Source organism: Puma concolor, chromosome A3 (genome assembly GCF_028749965.1).
Source record: "Puma concolor isolate L17-30 chromosome A3, mPumCon1.1.hap2, whole genome shotgun sequence".
Classification (NCBI taxonomy): domain Eukaryota; kingdom Metazoa; phylum Chordata; class Mammalia; order Carnivora; family Felidae; genus Puma; species Puma concolor.
The window spans coordinates 113,813,315-113,831,659 of record NC_141669.1 but is presented as its reverse complement, the minus strand read 5'-3'; the positions used below and the strand labels follow the sequence as shown (position 1 = coordinate 113,831,659).

The 18,345-nt window shown below is 43.8% G+C and overlaps 1 protein-coding gene, 1 long non-coding RNA gene and 1 pseudogene across 2 annotated transcripts in view; 2 read left to right on the top strand and 1 right to left on the bottom strand.

The window, feature by feature from the left end:
- The window catches only part of LOC147582697 (uncharacterized), a 146,537-nt gene that overhangs the window by 126,950 nt on the left and 1,242 nt on the right, over positions 1 to 18,345 (bottom strand). The window lies entirely within an intron of this gene.
- LOC112869033 (60 kDa heat shock protein, mitochondrial-like) lies at positions 307 to 2,242 on the top strand (annotated as a pseudogene).
- DEFB132 (defensin beta 132) lies at positions 8,757 to 10,274 on the top strand. The gene is made up of 3 exons (XM_086699882.1): positions 8,757 to 8,811; positions 9,981 to 10,088; positions 10,135 to 10,274. The coding sequence occupies exons 1-3, from the start codon at positions 8,760 to 8,762 to the stop codon at positions 10,272 to 10,274; spliced, it is 300 nt and encodes a 99-aa protein (XP_086556008.1). The 5' UTR covers positions 8,757 to 8,759.

Below are 18,345 nucleotides of genomic sequence, written 5' to 3'. Positions count from 1 at the left end.
GGATTAAAAGAAAAGATATAACATATTATTTATGTAATTGACACAAAACACAAATACATAAAGGGAAGATAAAAATAAGCATCCAATACAAGAACCTATAGGAAAAACATCAAAATTAACTTTTTGGAACTGAAAGAAAGGCATATACATACTGAAAATAGTTTGCTACACACCCAAATCCTCCCTTAAAGCCAACAGCAAGCAGGACAGTGTAAGGGTAAACACAAATGAAAAAGATGAGCCTTGCCTCACTCGCCTCCGTTGGCCTGCCTTGCTGCCCGCACGCCCTGCCACTGCCCTGCAAAAATGTTTCAGTTACCTGCAGTCTTTTGCCAAAGTAGGCCAGGGTCCAGGGCACTGGCTCCTCGTCTCACTCGGGCCTCCAAAGATACAAAATTTGGTGCAGATACGTGAGCCTTAATGCTCCAAGGTATAGACCTTTTAGCGGATGTTGTAGCCGTTACTATGGGGCCAAAGGAAAGAACAGTGATTATTGAACAGAGTTGGGGAAGTCCCAAAGTAACCAAAGATGGCAGGACCGTTGCAAAGTCCATGCACTTAAAAGATAAGTATCAAAATATTGGCCCTAAACTTGTTCAAGATGTTGCCAATAACACAGACGAAGAGGCTGGCGATGGCACCACTACTGCTGTGTCCTGGCACGCTCTATTGCCAAGGAAGGCTTCGAGAAGGTTAGCAAAGGTGCTAAGCCAGTGGACGTCAGGAGCGGTGTGATACTAGCTGTTGATGCTGTAAGCGCTGAACTTAAGAAGCAGTCTAAACCTGTGACAGCCCCAGAAGAAATTGCTCACATGGCTAGATTTCTGCAAGTGGAGACCAAGAAGTTGGCAACATCATTTCCGATGCAATGAGAAAGGCTGGAAGAGAGGGCGTCATCACAGTAAAGGTTGGAAAAACACGAAACGATGAATTAGAAATTATTGAAGGCATAAAGGTTGATCGAGGTTATATTTCTCTGTACTTCATTAACACAGCAAAAGATCAGAAATGTGAGGGGTGCCTGGGTGGCTCAGTCGGTTGGGCGTCCGGCTTCGGCTCAGGTCATGATCTCACGGTCTGTGGGTTCAAGCCCCGCGTCAGGATCTGTGCTGACAGCTCGGAGCCTAGAGCCTGCTTCGGATTCTGTGTCTCCCTCTCTCTCTGCTCCACCCCCACTCATGCTCTGTCTCTCTCTGTCTCAAAAATAAAAATGAACATTAAAAAAATATATAAAAAAAGAAATGTGAATTCCAAGATGACTATGTTCTACTGAGTGAAAAGAAAATGTCTAAAACAGAAAAAAAAGAAAATTTCTAGTGTCCAGTCTGTTGTACCTGCTCTTGAAATGCCAATGCTCACTGCAAGTCCCTGTTCATAACTGCTGAAGATGTTCACGGAGAAGCTTTGAGTACACTTGTTTTGAATAGGTTAAAAGTTGGTCTTCAGGTGGTAAGCAGCCAAAGCTCTAGGTTTTGGTGACAACAGAAAAAAAATTGCTTAAAGACATGGCTATTGCTACTGGTGGTGCAGTGTTTGGGGAAGAAAGATTGACTCTAAATCTTGAAGATGTTCAGCTTCATGACTTAGGAAAAGTTGGAGAGGTCAATATGACCAAAGATGATTCCATGCTCTTAAAAAGAAAAGGTAACAAGGCTCAAATTGAAAAACGTATCCAAAAAAATCACTTGAAATCAACAGTTAGATATCACAACTAGTGAATAAGAAAAAGAAAAGCTGAATGAACATCTGGCAAAACTCTCAGAGTAGCTGTGCCGAAGGCTGGGACAAATGATGCTGAAGTGAGTGGAAAGAAAGACAGAGTCACAGATGCCCTCAATGCTCCACGAGCTGCTACTGAAGATTCTCTGGGAAGGGGCTGTGCCCTGCTTTGGTGCATTCCAGCCTTGGATCCGATAACTCCAGCTAACGAAGATCTTCAAAATTCCTGCGATGACCATTGCTAAGAATGCAGGTGTTGAAGGATCCTTGATAGTTGAGAAACGTATGCAAAGTCCCTTAGAAGTTGGTTATGACGCTGTGCTTTGGAGATTTTTTGAATGACGGTGGGAAAAGGCGTCACTGATCCAACTAAGGGTGTTAAGAACTACTTTACTAGAAAGATACTGCTAGAATTGCCTTTCTGTTAACTATAGCAGAAGTCGTCGTCACCGGAATTCCTAAAGAAGAAAAGGACCCAGGAATGGGTGGACCGGGAGGGGGTATGGAAGGTGGAATGTTCTAATTCCTAGAACAGTGCCTTTCCATTATTAATGAACTGTGAGGGGAAACTCAAGGCAGGGCCCTTCAACGATAACTTCAGAGAATTCCACTGGAGGAAATGACTGAAGAAAAGTCTGGCTGGTGTTTAAGAAAATCATGATAGCCATCAGTTACTGGTTTCGGTTGACAACAAATTCTGATTTACTGCTGTCATTGTCCATGCTCACAAAGAATGTATTTTGTGCTTTTGAATAAAAAGAGGCATTTTTACTACTATGATGTTAAAATCGGGATTTTCTTTTTTTTTAATTTTTTTTTCAACGTTTTTATTTATTTGTGGGACAGAGAGAGACAGAGCATGAACGGGGGAGGGGCAGAGAGAGAGGGAGACACAGAATCGGAAACAGGCTCCAGGCTCCGAGCCACCAGCCCAGAGCCCGACGCGGGGCTCAAACTCACGGACCGCGAGATCGTGACCTGGCTGAAGTTGGACGCTTAACCGACTGCGCCACCCAGGCGCCCCTAAAATCGGGATTTTCATACTTGCCATCACCAGATGAAAAGTTAAGAAGCAGTCTTTCTGTGGAGAGCAAGAATAATTGTGTACAAAGTAGAGAAACAGCCAACTATGTGGCAACTTTTGTGTAATGAAAATTTGTTTAAAGTTAAAAAAAGAAAGAGCCTTAATTCTCCCTGTTAGAGACTTATTACCCCTCCCCTCCCTTTTCTTAGAGCATTTACTTTAGAAAACTTGTAAGTTCCTTCTCTTTCTTTAAAACATTTATTATTATTTTTTTTAATGTAAATAGACTTCTTGACCACTTTACAACCCAGGAATGTCTTTCTCAAAGACCTGGGAGCCACCTCTCTGAAATGTAGTCACAGTTTTTGTGGGTAGGTAGGAGCCTAACTTCAGCAGGTTCCTCAGGCTCCTCGCTCTAAGTTTCAAAACTACCACCTGCCACAAGGATATGAGAATTTTGTTTTTCCTTTGAGTGAAACCAATCAGCAAACACAGAGAAGCCACTCTACGTATCAAGTGAATCTAGGATCAGCAATGTGTGACAAATGGTACTTTCTGGTCCTCTTCAGGGCTAGGGAGTGTTTGTCTTGAGAAGATGTCTGTAATGAGTTGTATCTTCTTGGCTATAGAAATGGGTAAGATTTTGGTCTTTGCAATCTCTTAGCAGATTGTCTACGGTAAGCATCACGTCCCAGTTTAATGCTTATTTAGTGACAAAACGGTTTTCTTTCTCTTCTACGTCTGTGGGGAGGTTTTATGAGTTGAGAAGAGATTTTATTTTTAATTACATTCCCCCCAACAATAGCAAATACATACAGACATGTGCATGCACACACACACACACGCACACACAGAGATGACATCGTCAGCAACACTAAGTGAAAAAAAAAAAAAAAGAGTAGAAAGAAATGGAAGTGAAGAAACAAACAAAAAAATGAAAGTGGGCTACACGCACAACAATAAAAGCACTAACATGTGCCCCGACACGGAGAAAATCCCGCCTTGGATGTAAGATTCACCCAGTTGTTCTCAAATGTGGTCTCTGAAAAGGGAGCCCTTGTGCATTGTTGGTGGGAACGTAAACTGGTGCAGCCACTATGGCAAACCACATGGAGGTGTTTCAAAAAATTACAGATAGAACTACCATTGATTCAGCAATCCCACTTCTGGGTATTTATTTGAAGGAAACAAAAACACCAACTGGAAAAGGTATCTGCACCTCCCAGTTCACTGCAGGGTTATTTACAATAGCCAAGATAGGGGAACCAACCTAAGTGTCCATCGATGGATGGATAGATGTGGTTTACATATACAATGGAATCTTATTCAGCCATAAAAAGAATGAAATCTTGCCACTTGCAACAGCATGGGTTGAGGGCATTATGCTAAGTCAGAAAGAGAAAGACAAATGTTGTATGATCTTACTTATATGTGGAATAAACCAAACAAAAACCAAGCTCACAGACAGAGAACAGACTGATGGTTGCCAGAGGTGGCAGTGGGAAAAGGTGGGCAGTTTGCCAGAGGTGGGCAAAACGGATGAAGGGGACCAAATGGTACAAACTTCCAGCTCTAAAATAAATAAGTCATGGAGATGTACTGTACAACATGGAAACTATATTTAATAATACTGTATTGCAGGGGCACCTGAGTGGCTCAGTCGGTTGAGCATCCGACTTCAGCTCAGGTCATGATCTCGCGGTCCATGAGTTCAAGCCCCGCGTCGGGCTCTGTGCTGACAGCTCAGAGCCTGGTGCCTGCTTCGGATTCTGTGTGTGTGTCTCTCTCTCTGCCCCTCCCCGCTCATGCTCTGGCTCTCTCTCTGTCAAAAATAAACATTAAAAATTTTTTTTCATAAAAATAAAAATAATACTGTATTCCATATTTGAAAGTTGCTAAAAGAGCAAATCTGAGGTTCTCATTGTAAGAGAACAGAAACTCTGTAATTATGTGTGCTAATGGAATTAGCATTAAATCTAATTAGCATTAGAATTAAATCTATAGGAATTCTATACACATATAGAATCATTATATTCTATACCTGAAACTAATATAACATATTCAATTATACCTCAATTAAAAAAAAAAAAAGTGTGGTCTCTGAACCAGCAGCAGCAACACCATGGGAAATGCCAATCTTAGACCTACCTGAGACCCACTGAATCAGCAACTCTGGGGGTAGAGGCTCAACAACATGTATTTTCACCAATCTTCTGCATGACTCAGATACATGCTATAGTTTGAAAACCACAGGACCAGGCAAATAGGTCTGAGAACCACCTGTCAAATCTGGAGGGTTCCTACACGTGGGAATATGTGGAGGTGGGTGGACAGGGAATTTCTGCACTGAACTAGTCACTCAAGAGTCTCTGAAACACCAAATTTAAAAAACCCTTATAGGGATGCCTGGCTGGCTCAGTTGATAGAGCATGTGACTGTGATCTCAGGGTCATGAGTTCAAGCCCCACCTTGGGTGTGGAGCCTACTTAAAAATAAATAAATAAAATAATTTTATAATAAAATAAAAATTAAATTTAGTAATTTAATTTAGCAACACTGGGGCCAGCATTTGCTCCCAATACATACACACACACACACACACACACACACACACACACACACACACAATGTCCATGAACTCTTGGCAAGGGCAGCTCAGAAGACAGTGACTATTTCCCTCCAGACTCCAAAGATAGGGTTCCAGTTTCACCAGAGGAGAAGTATCTCTCATTCCTGCCTTCACCCCAACTCTAGTCAAGGCAAGCACAGTCCAAAAGACTAGACCTCCTTCCCCCACCTAACTCCCACTCCTAGGGTGCAGGCTCTCCCCTAGGAGCACCAAGTCAAGAATACTTGGACTGTGATCACCCTCCCTCCTCATAGGCAGAGGTTCCAAGAAGGGCAAGCCAAGAAGACAGAGGTTACCATGACCCCAACACATGCTCCAGCTTATAGGGCAGTGGTGTCACTCCAGGAGAAGCCAGTTTGCTCCAGGTCTCAAGGGGGCAGACAAGACAGGTGTACTGGTATGTCTGTAACACTTTGAGACAGAAGCCCCCTTCTTTCTGAATCAGAAATTTAGGTATCTTATATACAGTGCAGCGCTGGGTATGCTTTATGATCTAATATGAAATTTTCAGGGTGAATGAATTAAGCATCTATATTTATGGATAGGGCAGATAATATTCAGTCTGAATTCTGAAATACTTTATGTATTTTTTATGTTTTAAAAAGTCATTCACTAGGTAGTGTGTGTGTGTGGTCTTCTGATATTTAGGTTTCAGATATTTAATTAAATTTAGACTTTTGAGTGGTCATCTTTATAACAATAACGTTATACAGTATCCTTAGATGTCCTTTTCTTTTTACAGCATCTACTGGTTTCCTTCTAGAACAATGATAGAATTAGCATATTTTTTATCTCTCCTCCCTTTCCAACACATCCAATATGAGTCAATACAATACTTTCTCAATGTTATCTCTACATTGCCAAATATGTCTATACCTTTATCACTTGATTCTTCAGCCTTGATTGATGTTCTTTGAGTTACACCTATTAAAGATGAGGCAATCAGCAAGTTAGTCCCTATCTCTTGGGATGCTCACCTATGAAATCCAGCCATCCTTCTGTAAGGAAGGCCACATGGGGAGGCCTAAATGAAGAGGTCCCTCACACCCACTGAGTTTATAACTGATAGCACCACCCTGGCAGCCATATGAGCGAGCCATCTTGGAAGTAGATCCTCCAGCCCCAGCTAACGTGCCCCAGGTGATGCCATGCGGAACAGAGATGAGCCTCTCCTCCTGAATCCTGCCCAAACTGCAGAGTCACGAGCTAAGTGAACGACTACTGTGGTTCTCGCCACTAAACCAGTTTGTTATATAGCAACAGATAACTAGAACAATAAGCAGCATTAGAATTCTTTCCTAAACCGGGTACTGAGGGTCCCCAGACCAAGCCGAGAGAAGTGGTTCTACAGTACTAAACGGCATGCCGAGGTCAACTATTCTACCGATTCCTGACTGCAAGAAACTTATTATTCTAACCCAGTCAGTCAGCTGGCATTAACTAATACAAAACATGACGTATTAGCCAATATAAAAATGCCACCCCTAGCTGGCCAACTGAGTCAAGAGAATACTATTGGCTCTAAGATACGTCGGCCAAGGAACCCAGGCTGGTCAATCGTACATCTAAGGTAATCTCCTTGGTGATCTCTGTCTAGCGTGACTAACAGGTTTCATACTGTTGTTTTCAGCTTAATTGTAAACCCTCCATGAATAAGGCAACATCTAAGGGTTTAGAGGGCTGGATCTCTTACTCTGCCCAAGACAGTCACTCCCTCATCACTCCAGACGGTAGCTGTGGAAGCATCATGGTGAGTCCCAGAAATTTTGGAATGGTTGCTCACTCCTCTAGGGTACAGGTCATGTATCCATAGGTCAAACAAGGAAAGTCATTTTTGCAAATTGGAAGAACATCCCAGAAGGGATATGGTGACCAGTCTAGGAAATGTCCCATTTAGTCATAAGGGTCGATCAGTTAATGGCTGTTATTTCTATTGGTGGGCATAAACATGGGCCTACTGCATTACTCCCCCCCAACCCCCGCCCAAAAAAAAAAAAAAAAAAAAAAAAGATAAATAAATAAAAACTGTTAAGTGACCTAATCAACAAAATAAAAGGTAAATGGTTATGGACCTGAAGTAGCAGCAATATTAATGTTAGGGAAAGAGCACATTTCGCTACTTCCGGGTTCCAGTGGAGGAACTAACCTCACACATTCTCTTCAAAGCGGATGTGGCTGCCACAGAGCAGTGACGAAGAAATTCCCCAGAGGGAGCTGGCCAGAGCTGTCTGCAGAGGTGGCCACCGGGCAGTGAGGCAGTTAGTTGCCTGAGGACACAGCCAGTGGTGCTACTGGAGTGGCCACCACGGGGAAGGAGCATGGCCTGAGCAGGGCTGGAGCTGGGCTGAGAGCCATGGGGCTCCTTGGCTGAATTTAAAAATGGAGAACTGGAACCCAGAATGAAATGAGCGGTTTGTGGTGTTCTTCCATCGGCCGGCCTAGGTCCGCTCTTTCACTTCCAACACCCTCCACTGTCAAAGCCTAACACAGGGCCAGCTGGCAAAAGAGGCATCTTTCCAGGGTTCAAATCCAGTATCGCAAAGCAGGACAAAGAAGGGTGGATTTGGGGCTAAGAGAATAAACTGGTAATCAGCGCATCTACACGCGGAGGATAGCAGAACAGAAGGATCCAAGACTAACTTCATCCCACCACCAAATCACCCCCTTCTTGTTGTTGATTAAATAATAGATACTTCTATGAGTTAAGCCACTGTTAGTTGAATTGCCCGTCTCTTGCGACGCCACATATGTCTAATTGAAACAGGAAGTGTTGGCGTGTCTTTAGTGAGCCGCCCGCCTTGTAAATGAGTCCCTGCAATAGGTCTAATCACTGCATGGTGTCAGTTGCATCCATGTTTCACCAACATTTAGAATGCTTTTGGCTTTCTGCTATTGTAAACAATGTTGAGATAGACCTCTTTGTGTATTTGTTCGATTATTTCCGTTAGACCGAAGTCCAGGAATAGAGTTACCGAGGCAAAATGCAGGCATTTTTCAAGACTCCTGGTGCATATTGCCAAATTGCTCTCTGAAAGCAAAACAGTACCAATCAACACGCCCAGCAGCGGTGCAAAAGAGCAGTCGTTTCTCCCACACCCTTGCCGACACTGGCTAAGAAGCATATTTTGAAAGATGGTGCTGTGTTCTGCCTCTTCCCCTCCCAACAGCCTAGAATACAAGCGCTCAATAAATCAATCACAGCTACAGACTGGTAGCCATTATGATCTAATCTGACTGTTCTGGGTGGCAATGAACTCTTCCTCTGGTTCACTGCCCAGTATCCTGGCATCATGTGGCTCCTATAAAGGCAGTAGCTCCAAGCACATCACACAGAGGGGCCGGACTCCATTAAACCGCCACCATGCTTCCCAAGGCATCCCTTCGGCCATGAAGCTCCTGTTCCTGATCTTTGCATCCCTTGGATTCCTGGTGACTCCAGGTAAACTGGATGGAGGAGGAGGGCTGGGGGGCAGGAATGCTAACAGATCTGGTTGCTCGGGTGACAGGCAAGCCAGGTGGAGGCTTGGAGGCAGGACTTACCCCCCTGAGTTCCAGCCTAAGGTAGGGATCGCTCAACATTCACCACCGGCCTCAATACCCCGTACCCAGCCACTACCCTGTGTACGATCTTCTACAAAAACCAGTCCTCAAACTTTTTTCCTGTTTTAAGACAAAAGTCAGCCTCAACCTGGTCCAAAATACCTTTCTCTCACTTTATGTGAGCTCCCTATATCTAAGCTCCTAAGATGCTGAGAAGGCCACTCTCTCTGCCACTTTCATCAGCCCCAGAGTTAGTGCTCAGAGGAGAGGCTGGGCCTAGGAGCAAGGGTCCCATCCCCATGCCCAACAGAGTGCTGGCAGGCAGGGCGAAGAGACCTCCCAGAGGGCAAGTTCACACAGGATGGCAAACAAGGTGCTCCACCTGAACCCTGGGGTGAGGAGAGCAAGCAGAGCCAGAGAGAAAGAAATCAGACAGCCAGGCAATGGGTGCGTAGAAATCCAGAAGGGAATGGTGCTCAGAAGATGTCAGTGCTGAGGTGATGGCAGACGGAGCTAAGACACAGCCATCAGATTTAACCAGAAGGTGGCCCCTGGTATCCGGCAGTGTATGAATGCATAAAAACCCCATAAGTAGCAATCATTAATTTCCCTTTAAGGCATTGGGGAACGATTTGACCTTTTTTTCCTTGCCCTGGGTCGACTGATACTTGGTTTCCTATTCCCTGAGAACAAATGAGGCAGAAAAGTGGAGGCCGGGGGGTAAGAATAGCCCCAACTCCCCCTTTCAAGGGTTCAGGTTCCTCCCTGCCATGAAGACCCGGCTCCCCACACCCCGATTTCACCCACACATCCTGTGGCACCAACTACAGTGATGTCACAGGCCTTGACTAGCGGCAAAGCCGCGGAGACTGGCGGAGAAAGAGCTCCTCGGGGTTCCCCAGAGGCCGTCAGTCCAGGCAAGTCCCGTCTCCTCTTGCCGGACTTCCCCCTCTCATTTGCCTGCTGTCTCAAGTGGCCATCTCAGAATAAAAAGCCAAACGCTCCCCTACGGCCCCGATCCCTGGGCAGGCCCCGGGGCTGCCTCCACCCTGAACTTCTCCTCTGCAGCCAGCGGGGGTGGGTCGGGCTGTGGGCGCAAGTTCCCAGGACCCTGCAGGCTGCACTGCAGCTCCCTGGAGAGATCCACCTTCATGTGCGACAGGAGCAAACAGCGCTGCACCAAAGACCACGGGAGGCCCATCGCGCCACCGCCTGTCCACAGATGGAAGCAGCTCTGCAGAACAGCTACGAAAAGCCAAACCGAGAAGCAACCGACGGCTACGACGCCACGACCACGATCCACGATACCACAGCCGCGGTGCACAACGCGACACCATCTCCAAGTCGTCCCAGTACTGTTAGCCCCACCCCCACGAATGGTGGAGGCTCCCTCCTTCCGCGGCTCCGGTTTATGGCCCATCTCAAAGCTCCTGTCTTCTACAACGCTCTGCCATCCACTTAATAAACCCTGGAGTCTGTATCTAGCCCACACGAAGGCCTCCCAGTTGGACTCCTCCACGGGGTATGTTGTCAGTCTGGGGGCTCTAAGACCTAAGAGCAGCCCCTGGAGAACATGGCCTTGGGTAAATGCTACTGCAGATCTGGAAGTATGGCAGCCGGAGGCTGTCCACCAGCTACATCCTCACAGCCGCTTCTCTTGAAGGGAGGTCTGAGCAGTGCACCTCCATGGCTGCCACAAAGCAGGAGGGGAGAGAGAAGAGGGCTGAAGGTGCACGGTTTGGCCAGCCATGTTGACTGACTGATGAGGTATTCATTTACTCGTTTGTGTAATAAAACGGACAAAATGCAGACATCCAACATAGGTAACGGTCTCAGAAAGCAAGGCCACAACGGTGCTTGGGACGCAAATGTGCCCCCTCACAATATAGGAACTGGCACAGCCCTGTTGGAAAGTCAAGTGGAAATAAGAACAAAGAAACAGAACTTCTGCGTGTTTAATCCAGTTAACGTTACTTCTAGGAATCTATCCATTTGTCAAGTTATTCAAAGGAAGGAAAAAGGCCCGGAGCTGTTCAATGCAACGTTATTTAAAACGGCAAGAAAACGGGAAAATTCTAAACGGTGAAACACTATATACTAATAACACATATAGTTACGAACAATGGAAATACTTAGAGAATAGGGTACATACGAGTAACATGATCCAAAATAGCATTTATACAATGGTTGCCATTATATCAAACTATCTCTTCAAAGGATACAATGAAACTCATGAAAATTATGACTTTTTTTGCGGGGGGGGAGGGGGTTGGAAAGCAGGATAAGTTTCCTCTCACATCCTGATGCCCATGAATTTTCTATAACATTTACATGACAGATGCCAAATTCCACCGGAGAGAAACAAACCAGAACACTCAGGCCTAAATAATTCCAAGAAATCCTGGAAGCCAGCTAACCACACAAAAACACGGAACTGCCAATTCCCTACCTCACATCTCAAACCAAAATGAATTCCAGATGGTTTAAAAATGACAGTGTGAAAAACAAAGTATTAAAAGATTACATAGCGGGGCGCCTGGTTAAGCGGCCGACTTCGGCTCAGGTCACGATCTCACGGTGCACGAGTTCGAGCCCCGAGTAGGGCTCTGGGCTGACAGCTCCGAGCCTGGAGCCCGCTTCAGATTCTGTGTCTCCCTCTCTGTCTCTGCCCCTCCCCCACTTGTGTTCTGTCTCTCTCACTTTCTCTCAAAAATAAATAAAATATCTTTAAAAACTTAAAAAAAAAAGATTATATAGTTAAATATTTAATTTGAGAGCAACAAAGTTCTAAGTACAGCAATAAAGGAAAAATTCATATACAATTAAGCTAGTTATATAGCATAAAATATTAAACTTCCACGTCAAAAAATATCATTTTGAAATATATCCATACTTGGGGCGCCTGGGTGGCGCAGTCGGTTAAGCGTCCGACTTCAGCCAGGTCACGATCTTGCGGTCCGTGAGTTCGAGCCCCGCGTCGGGCTCTGGGCTGATGGCTCAGAGCCTGGAGCCTGTTTCCGATTCTGTGTCTCCCTCTCTCTCTGCCCCTCCCCCGTTCGTGCTCTGTCTCTCTCTGTCCCACAAATAAATAAACGTTGAAAAAAAATTAAAAAAAAAAAAAATTAAAGAAATATATCCATACTGTTGCATATATCAATAGTTCATTTATCTTGATTTATGAGTACTATTCCATAGTATGAATATACCACAATTTATTTATCCAGATTTGTTGATGGACATTTGGGTTATTCCCAGTTTAGGGCCATTACAAATAAAGCTTCTGTGAACATTCATGTACAAGTCTCTGTATGGACCTATGTTTTCATTTCCCTTTGTAAATACGAAGGAGTGGAATGGCTGGATCACATGGTAGGTGAATGTTTAACTTTTAAAAGAAATACCAAACTGGGGGCACCTGGGTGGCTCAGTTGGTTAAGTGCCTGACTCTTGATTTTGGCTCAGGTCATGATCTCACGGTTCGTGGGATCGAGCCCCATGTCGGGCTCTGCACCGACAGCCTGGAGTCTGCTTGGGATTCTCTGTCACCCTCTCTCTCTGCCCCTCCCCCCAAAAATAAATAAATAAACATTAAAAAACAGAAGAAAACAGGGGTGCCTAAGTGGCTAAGGAGGTTGAGTGTCTGACTTTGGCTCAGGTCATGATCTCACGGTTCGTGAGTTCAAGCCCCGCATCGGGCTCTGCACTGGCAGCTCAGAGCCTGGAGCCTGCTTCAGATTCTGTGTCTCCCTCTCTGCCTGTCCCTCCCCTGTTCACGCCCTGTCTCTCTCTCAAAAATAAATAAACAATAAAAAAATAAAAAAAATAAAAAAAACAGAAGAAATACCACGTTGTTTCCCAAGATGGTTGCATCATTATACATTCCCACCATCAAGGGAAAGTACAGATTCTACTTGCCACCAGCACTGGGTATATGGTCGGTCTTTTAAATTTTAGCCACTCTAGTAAGCATGTAGTGGTATCTCACTGTGCTTTTAAATGTACAACTCTTTAATAACTAGTTACCCAAAAAAGTTTATTCTGTCTGATTCCATTTATATGAAATTCTAGAAAACTCCAAGTAATCCCTAATGACAGAAAGCAGACCAGTGGTTGCCTACGAATATGAGGGGCCGGTGGAAGGAGGAGTTACAATGAGGCATGAGGACACTTTGAGGCAGAGAATGTGTTCATTATCTTAATTGTGGTGACGGCCTGGCAGGGGTATACATAAGGCAAAAACTTCCCAACTCGGACCCTTTAAATGTGGGTAGTTTGTTGTAGGTCAATGATACCTCAAAAAATATATATATTAAAATAAACCTCAAGGTGAAGCAGAAAAACTCAAGTATCATAAATAGTTAAAAGGCAAATGACAAATTGAGACATATATGACAAAGTGCTGATACCCTAAAAATATAGTAAGTTAACATAAAGGAGGAAAACCTCAAACCTCTAGTAGAAAAAGGGCTGCGTGACATGAACTAGCAACGTAACTGTGAAAATGGCCAAAGAACATGGGGGAGAAAACGTCTTACGCGGTCTCAAATAAATGCAAATTGAACCAATATTGTATATATGCAATGGAACATCACTCAGCCATAAAAAGAATGAAATTTTGCCACTTGCAACAACATGGATGGACCTAGAAAGTAGGATGCTAAGTCAGACAGAGAAGGACCATGTGATTTCACTTACAGGTGAAATCTACAAAATAAAACAAATGCATAAACAAAGAACAACCACAAAGAGAAACACACCCATCAATACAGAGAATGAACACGGAGTCGGAGTCGTGGGGAGGGCGGGGGCGGGGAAACAGGTGGAAGGGATTAAAAGTCACAAACTTCCAGTTATAATATAAACACCCAGGGTGAAAAGTATAGCATAGGGAATACAGTCAATAATACTGTAATAGTATCACAATACTTTTGTAATGGGTCACAGATAGTGACTCCACTGCTCATGATGAGCATTGAGTAACGTATGTAATTGTTGCGCCACCGTGTGGTACACCTGAAACTAATATACGTCAAGTATACTTCAGATAAAAATAAAATTTTTAAATTTATAAAACCAATAAATGCAAATTAAAGCTGCAGTGACCTCTCATTTTTATCTATCAGATTGTCAGATATTCGAAAGATTTGCAAGCCCACGTTTGTCAAGGTATAGATAGAAACAAGCCTTGTCATCAGACTATTTAGGACTAAACGGGTAAATCTGGAAGACATTTAGCTATCCTTCTCAAAAACCCTAAAAATGTTCATGCTTTTTGGCTCAGAGACTCGGATGTTAGGAATGAACACATTCTGAGGAGATAACAAGAATCCGTGGTTTTTCGTTGTTGTTGTTGTTGTTGTTGTTTTTAAGAATCCAAGTGTTGGGGCGCCTGGGTGGCGCAGTCGGTTAAGCGTCCGACTTCAGCCAGGTCACGATCTCGCGGTCCGTGAGTTCGAGCCCCGCGTCGGGCTCTGGGCTGATGGCTCAGAGCCTGGAGCTTGTTTCTGATTCTGTGTCTCCCTCTCTCTCTGCCCCTCCCCCGTTCATGCTCTGTCTCTCTCTGTCCGAAAAATAAATAAACGTTGAAAAAAAAAATTTAAAAAAAAAAAAAAAAAAAAAAAAAAAAGAATCCAAGTGTTTTTTTAATGTATTGTACAAACACAGATAACAGCATAGATTAAAATAGCAAAAAACTCCAAACTACCTAAATGTCCAGAAATGAGAGAAGTGTTAAGTAGATATATTCATAATCTATAATGCATACATCCTTTCAAAAGGATAAATTTAGAGCTTTCTTCAGTCATACAGAAAGAATCCAACTGTTTTATTAACTCAAAGAGCACTATAAAAATCACATCCATATCGATCCCATTGTATACCAAAGATACATGCACACGCACAAACAGGCACCCAAAATGCTGGGGGGGGGGGGGTGTTCTAGCAACAGCTTTTATTTTTTCTCCGTGACCTTCTCAAAGAAAACAATGCAATGCATCCCACAGTAGCTTCAACTCCACAATGCAGTCATGAGAAATAAATGCTTTCCTGAAGATGTCATGGGGAAATAGGGAAGACATTTTCCATCACCCTATCCGGCAAAACGTCACAACCATTCCCTTTCAAAATCCTTGGTTTCCTCCAAGTTCCTTTTCAGCCACTGACACCTCAGCCCACAGGTCCTGGGTCTTGGCAGTCACTGCACTCCTCCATTCATCAAGGCTCTTTCCCAGGCCTCCAATTCCCAACCCACTCCCTATAATTCCCCCGCATTCTCTACAACATACCTCTTGCCCTCTTGCTGCTTCTCTCCCATCCACCCTCTTCCCTCCGTAACCAGGTCACCAGATAATAACCTTCCTTAGCACTTAATCTCTTTAGAAAATAGCATGGGATAGCAAGTAAATTATTTCTTTATCATCATAAAAACATTTTTTTTTTTTATTTTTTTTTTCAACGTTTATTTATTTTTGGGACAGAGAGAGACAGAGCATGAACGGGGGAGGGGCAGAGAGAGAGGGAGACACAGAATCAGAAACAGGCTCCAGGCTCTGAGCCATCAGCCCAGAGCCCGACGCGGGGCTCGAACTCATGGACCGCGAGATCGTGACCTGGCTGAAGTCGGACGCTTAACCGACTGCGCCACCCAGGCGCCCCTCATAAAAACATTTCTGATAACCAGAGGCCCTAAATGGACAAAGATATGGGATTACGGATAATGTTTTCTGTTATTTATCTACTTTCTATTTTTTCTATAGTAAACACATTACCGAGAAAAAGTAATATTCTAACCAAAGCACGATAATTATAAAGCACATCACAACTCAAACTGGCAAAACATTTTCTTTTTTTTTTTTTATTATATGAAGTTTATTGTCAAATTGGTTTCCATACAACACCCAGTGCTCATCCCAAAAGGTGCCCTCCTCAATACCCATTACCCACCCTCCCCTCCCTCCCACCCCCCATCAACCCTCAGTTTGTTCTCAGTTTTTTAGAGTCTCTTATGCTTTGGCTCTCTCCCACTCTAACCTCTTTTTTTTTTTTCCTTCCCCTCCCCCATGGGTTTCTGTTAAGTTTCTCAGGAACCACATAAGAGTGAAACCATATGGTATCTGTCTTTCTCTGTATGGCTTATTTCACTTAGCATCACACTCTCCAGTTCCATCCATGTTGCTACAAAGGGCCATATTTCGTTCTTTCTCATTGCCACGTAGTACTCCATTGTGTATAAAAACCACAATTTCTTTATCCATTCATCAGTTGGTGGACATTTAGGCTCTTTCCATAATTTGGCTATTGTTGAGAGTGCTGCTATAAACATTGGGGTACAAGTGCCCCTATGCATCAGTACTCCTGTATCCCTTGGGTAAATTCCTAGCAGTGCTATTGCTGGGTCATAGGGTAGGTCTATTTTTAATTTTTTGAGGAACCTCCACACTGTTTTCCAGAGTGGCTGCACCAATTTGCATTCCCACCAACAGTGCAAGAGGGTTCCCGTTTCTCCACATCCTCTCCAGCATCTGTAGTCTCCTGATTTGTTCATTTTGGCCACTCTGACTGGCGTGAGGTGGTATCTCAGTGTGGTTTTGATTCTGGCAAAACATTTTCTAGCTTCCTACTCATTTCCTCACTCCCCATCAAAGATTCACAGGGATGGGGCGCCTGGGTGGCTCAGTCGGTTAAGCGGCCGACTTCGGCCCAGGTCATGATCTCGCGGTCCATGAGTTCGAGCCCCGCGTCAGGCTCTGTGCAGACAGCTCAGAGCCTGGAGCCTGTTTCGGATTCTGTGTCTCCCTCTCTCTGACCCTCCCCCATTCATGCTCTGTCTCTCTCTGTCTCAAAAATAAATAAACGTTAAAAAAAATAAAAATAAAAATAAAAAGATTCACAGGGATCCATGGGGCACAATGGCTAGAAATGGCAAGAAGGGCATCAAAAGTACAAACTTCCAATTATAAAATAAATAAAGTCCTGGGATGATATGTATAACATGGTGACTATAATTAATAATACTGTATTATATATTTGAAAGTTGCATTAAAGTATGCTTAAAACTAACATATGTCATTTATACCCCAATCTTTAAAAATGTACACAGACTTATAAAAAGGAACAATTCCAAGGCAGGATTCCAAAATTATTTGTGGTGCCACCAATGATGATGAACCATCAAAGGATGAGACACAACCTCTGAAAAAGATGGGATACTATGCCTTATTTCTATCCCCTTCACCCACAGTGCATGGAGGAGACAGAATTGAGGGGATACTAGAGAAAATGATGCACCACATTTCTACTTATAAAGTTTTTCCCATCCAAAATGTCTCTCCTAAAATTTCTTCCAGGTAAATGACCTCCAATTCTATTAGAAATCAATAAATCAATGGAATGCCTGGGTGGCTCAGTCAGTTAAGCGTCTGACTTCAGCTCAGGTCATGATCTCACCATTTGTGGGTTCGAGGCCCTAATCAGGCTCTGTGCTGCCAGCTCGGAGCCTGGAGCCTGCTTCGGATTCCGTGTCTCCCTCTCTCTCTGCCCCTCCCCTGCGTGCGCTCTGTCTATTTCTCTTTCTCTCAAAAATAAACGTTAAAAAAAATTTTTTTTAATTTTTTTACAGAAATCAATAAATCAAGTACAAAAAGAAAAAAAAATAAGGACATGGAGAATTTGTACTAAACAATTAACAAACTAGAATAATTAAAATACAAAATATTGGGGCGCCTGGGTGGCGCAGTCGGTTGGGCGTCCGACTTCAGCCAGGTCACGATCTCGCGGGCCGTGAGTTCGAGCCCCACGTCGGGCTCTGGGCTGATGGCTCAGAGCCTGGAGCCTGTTTCCGATTCTGTGTCTGCCCCTCTCCCGTTCATGCTCTGTCTCTCTCTGTCCCAAAAATAATAAATAAACGTTAAAAAAAAAAAAATACAAAATATTCTGCATAACTGAAAAAAAAAGAACGTTCTGCATGACTAGAAAAAAATCAACATTTCCTCACAAAAACCTGCGGAAGATTCACAAAAATTAGCAAAGTCTTTGTAGATTGCAATAAATAAATGAAATTAAAATTAAATTAAATAATAAATAAATGAAATTAAGAGCAGGAATATACACACTTCACAGTCTTCACTCAGAGCAAAAGATGATCAGAAGTTGCAATAAAGAGAGAGGCAAGCGTCTGCTCTGCAGAGTATGAACAAAGAAATGCTAGATTCAAGGGCACCGGAGGAGCTGAAAACCGCTCTAAAAGGAAAGAATTCAAAGATCACCTATTGATCTGTAAGACACCTGATTCCTTCCCCCTCTCTGCTTCAATTGGCCTGCCAGCCAGGCTTTGACTTCCTGGGCAGAAGATGAAAGAATTGCCTTCTGCGGTAGTCAAGGATACCAAGGGAATCTGGGGAGATGGCGGGGGACTGTTCTGCATCCTGACTTCAGT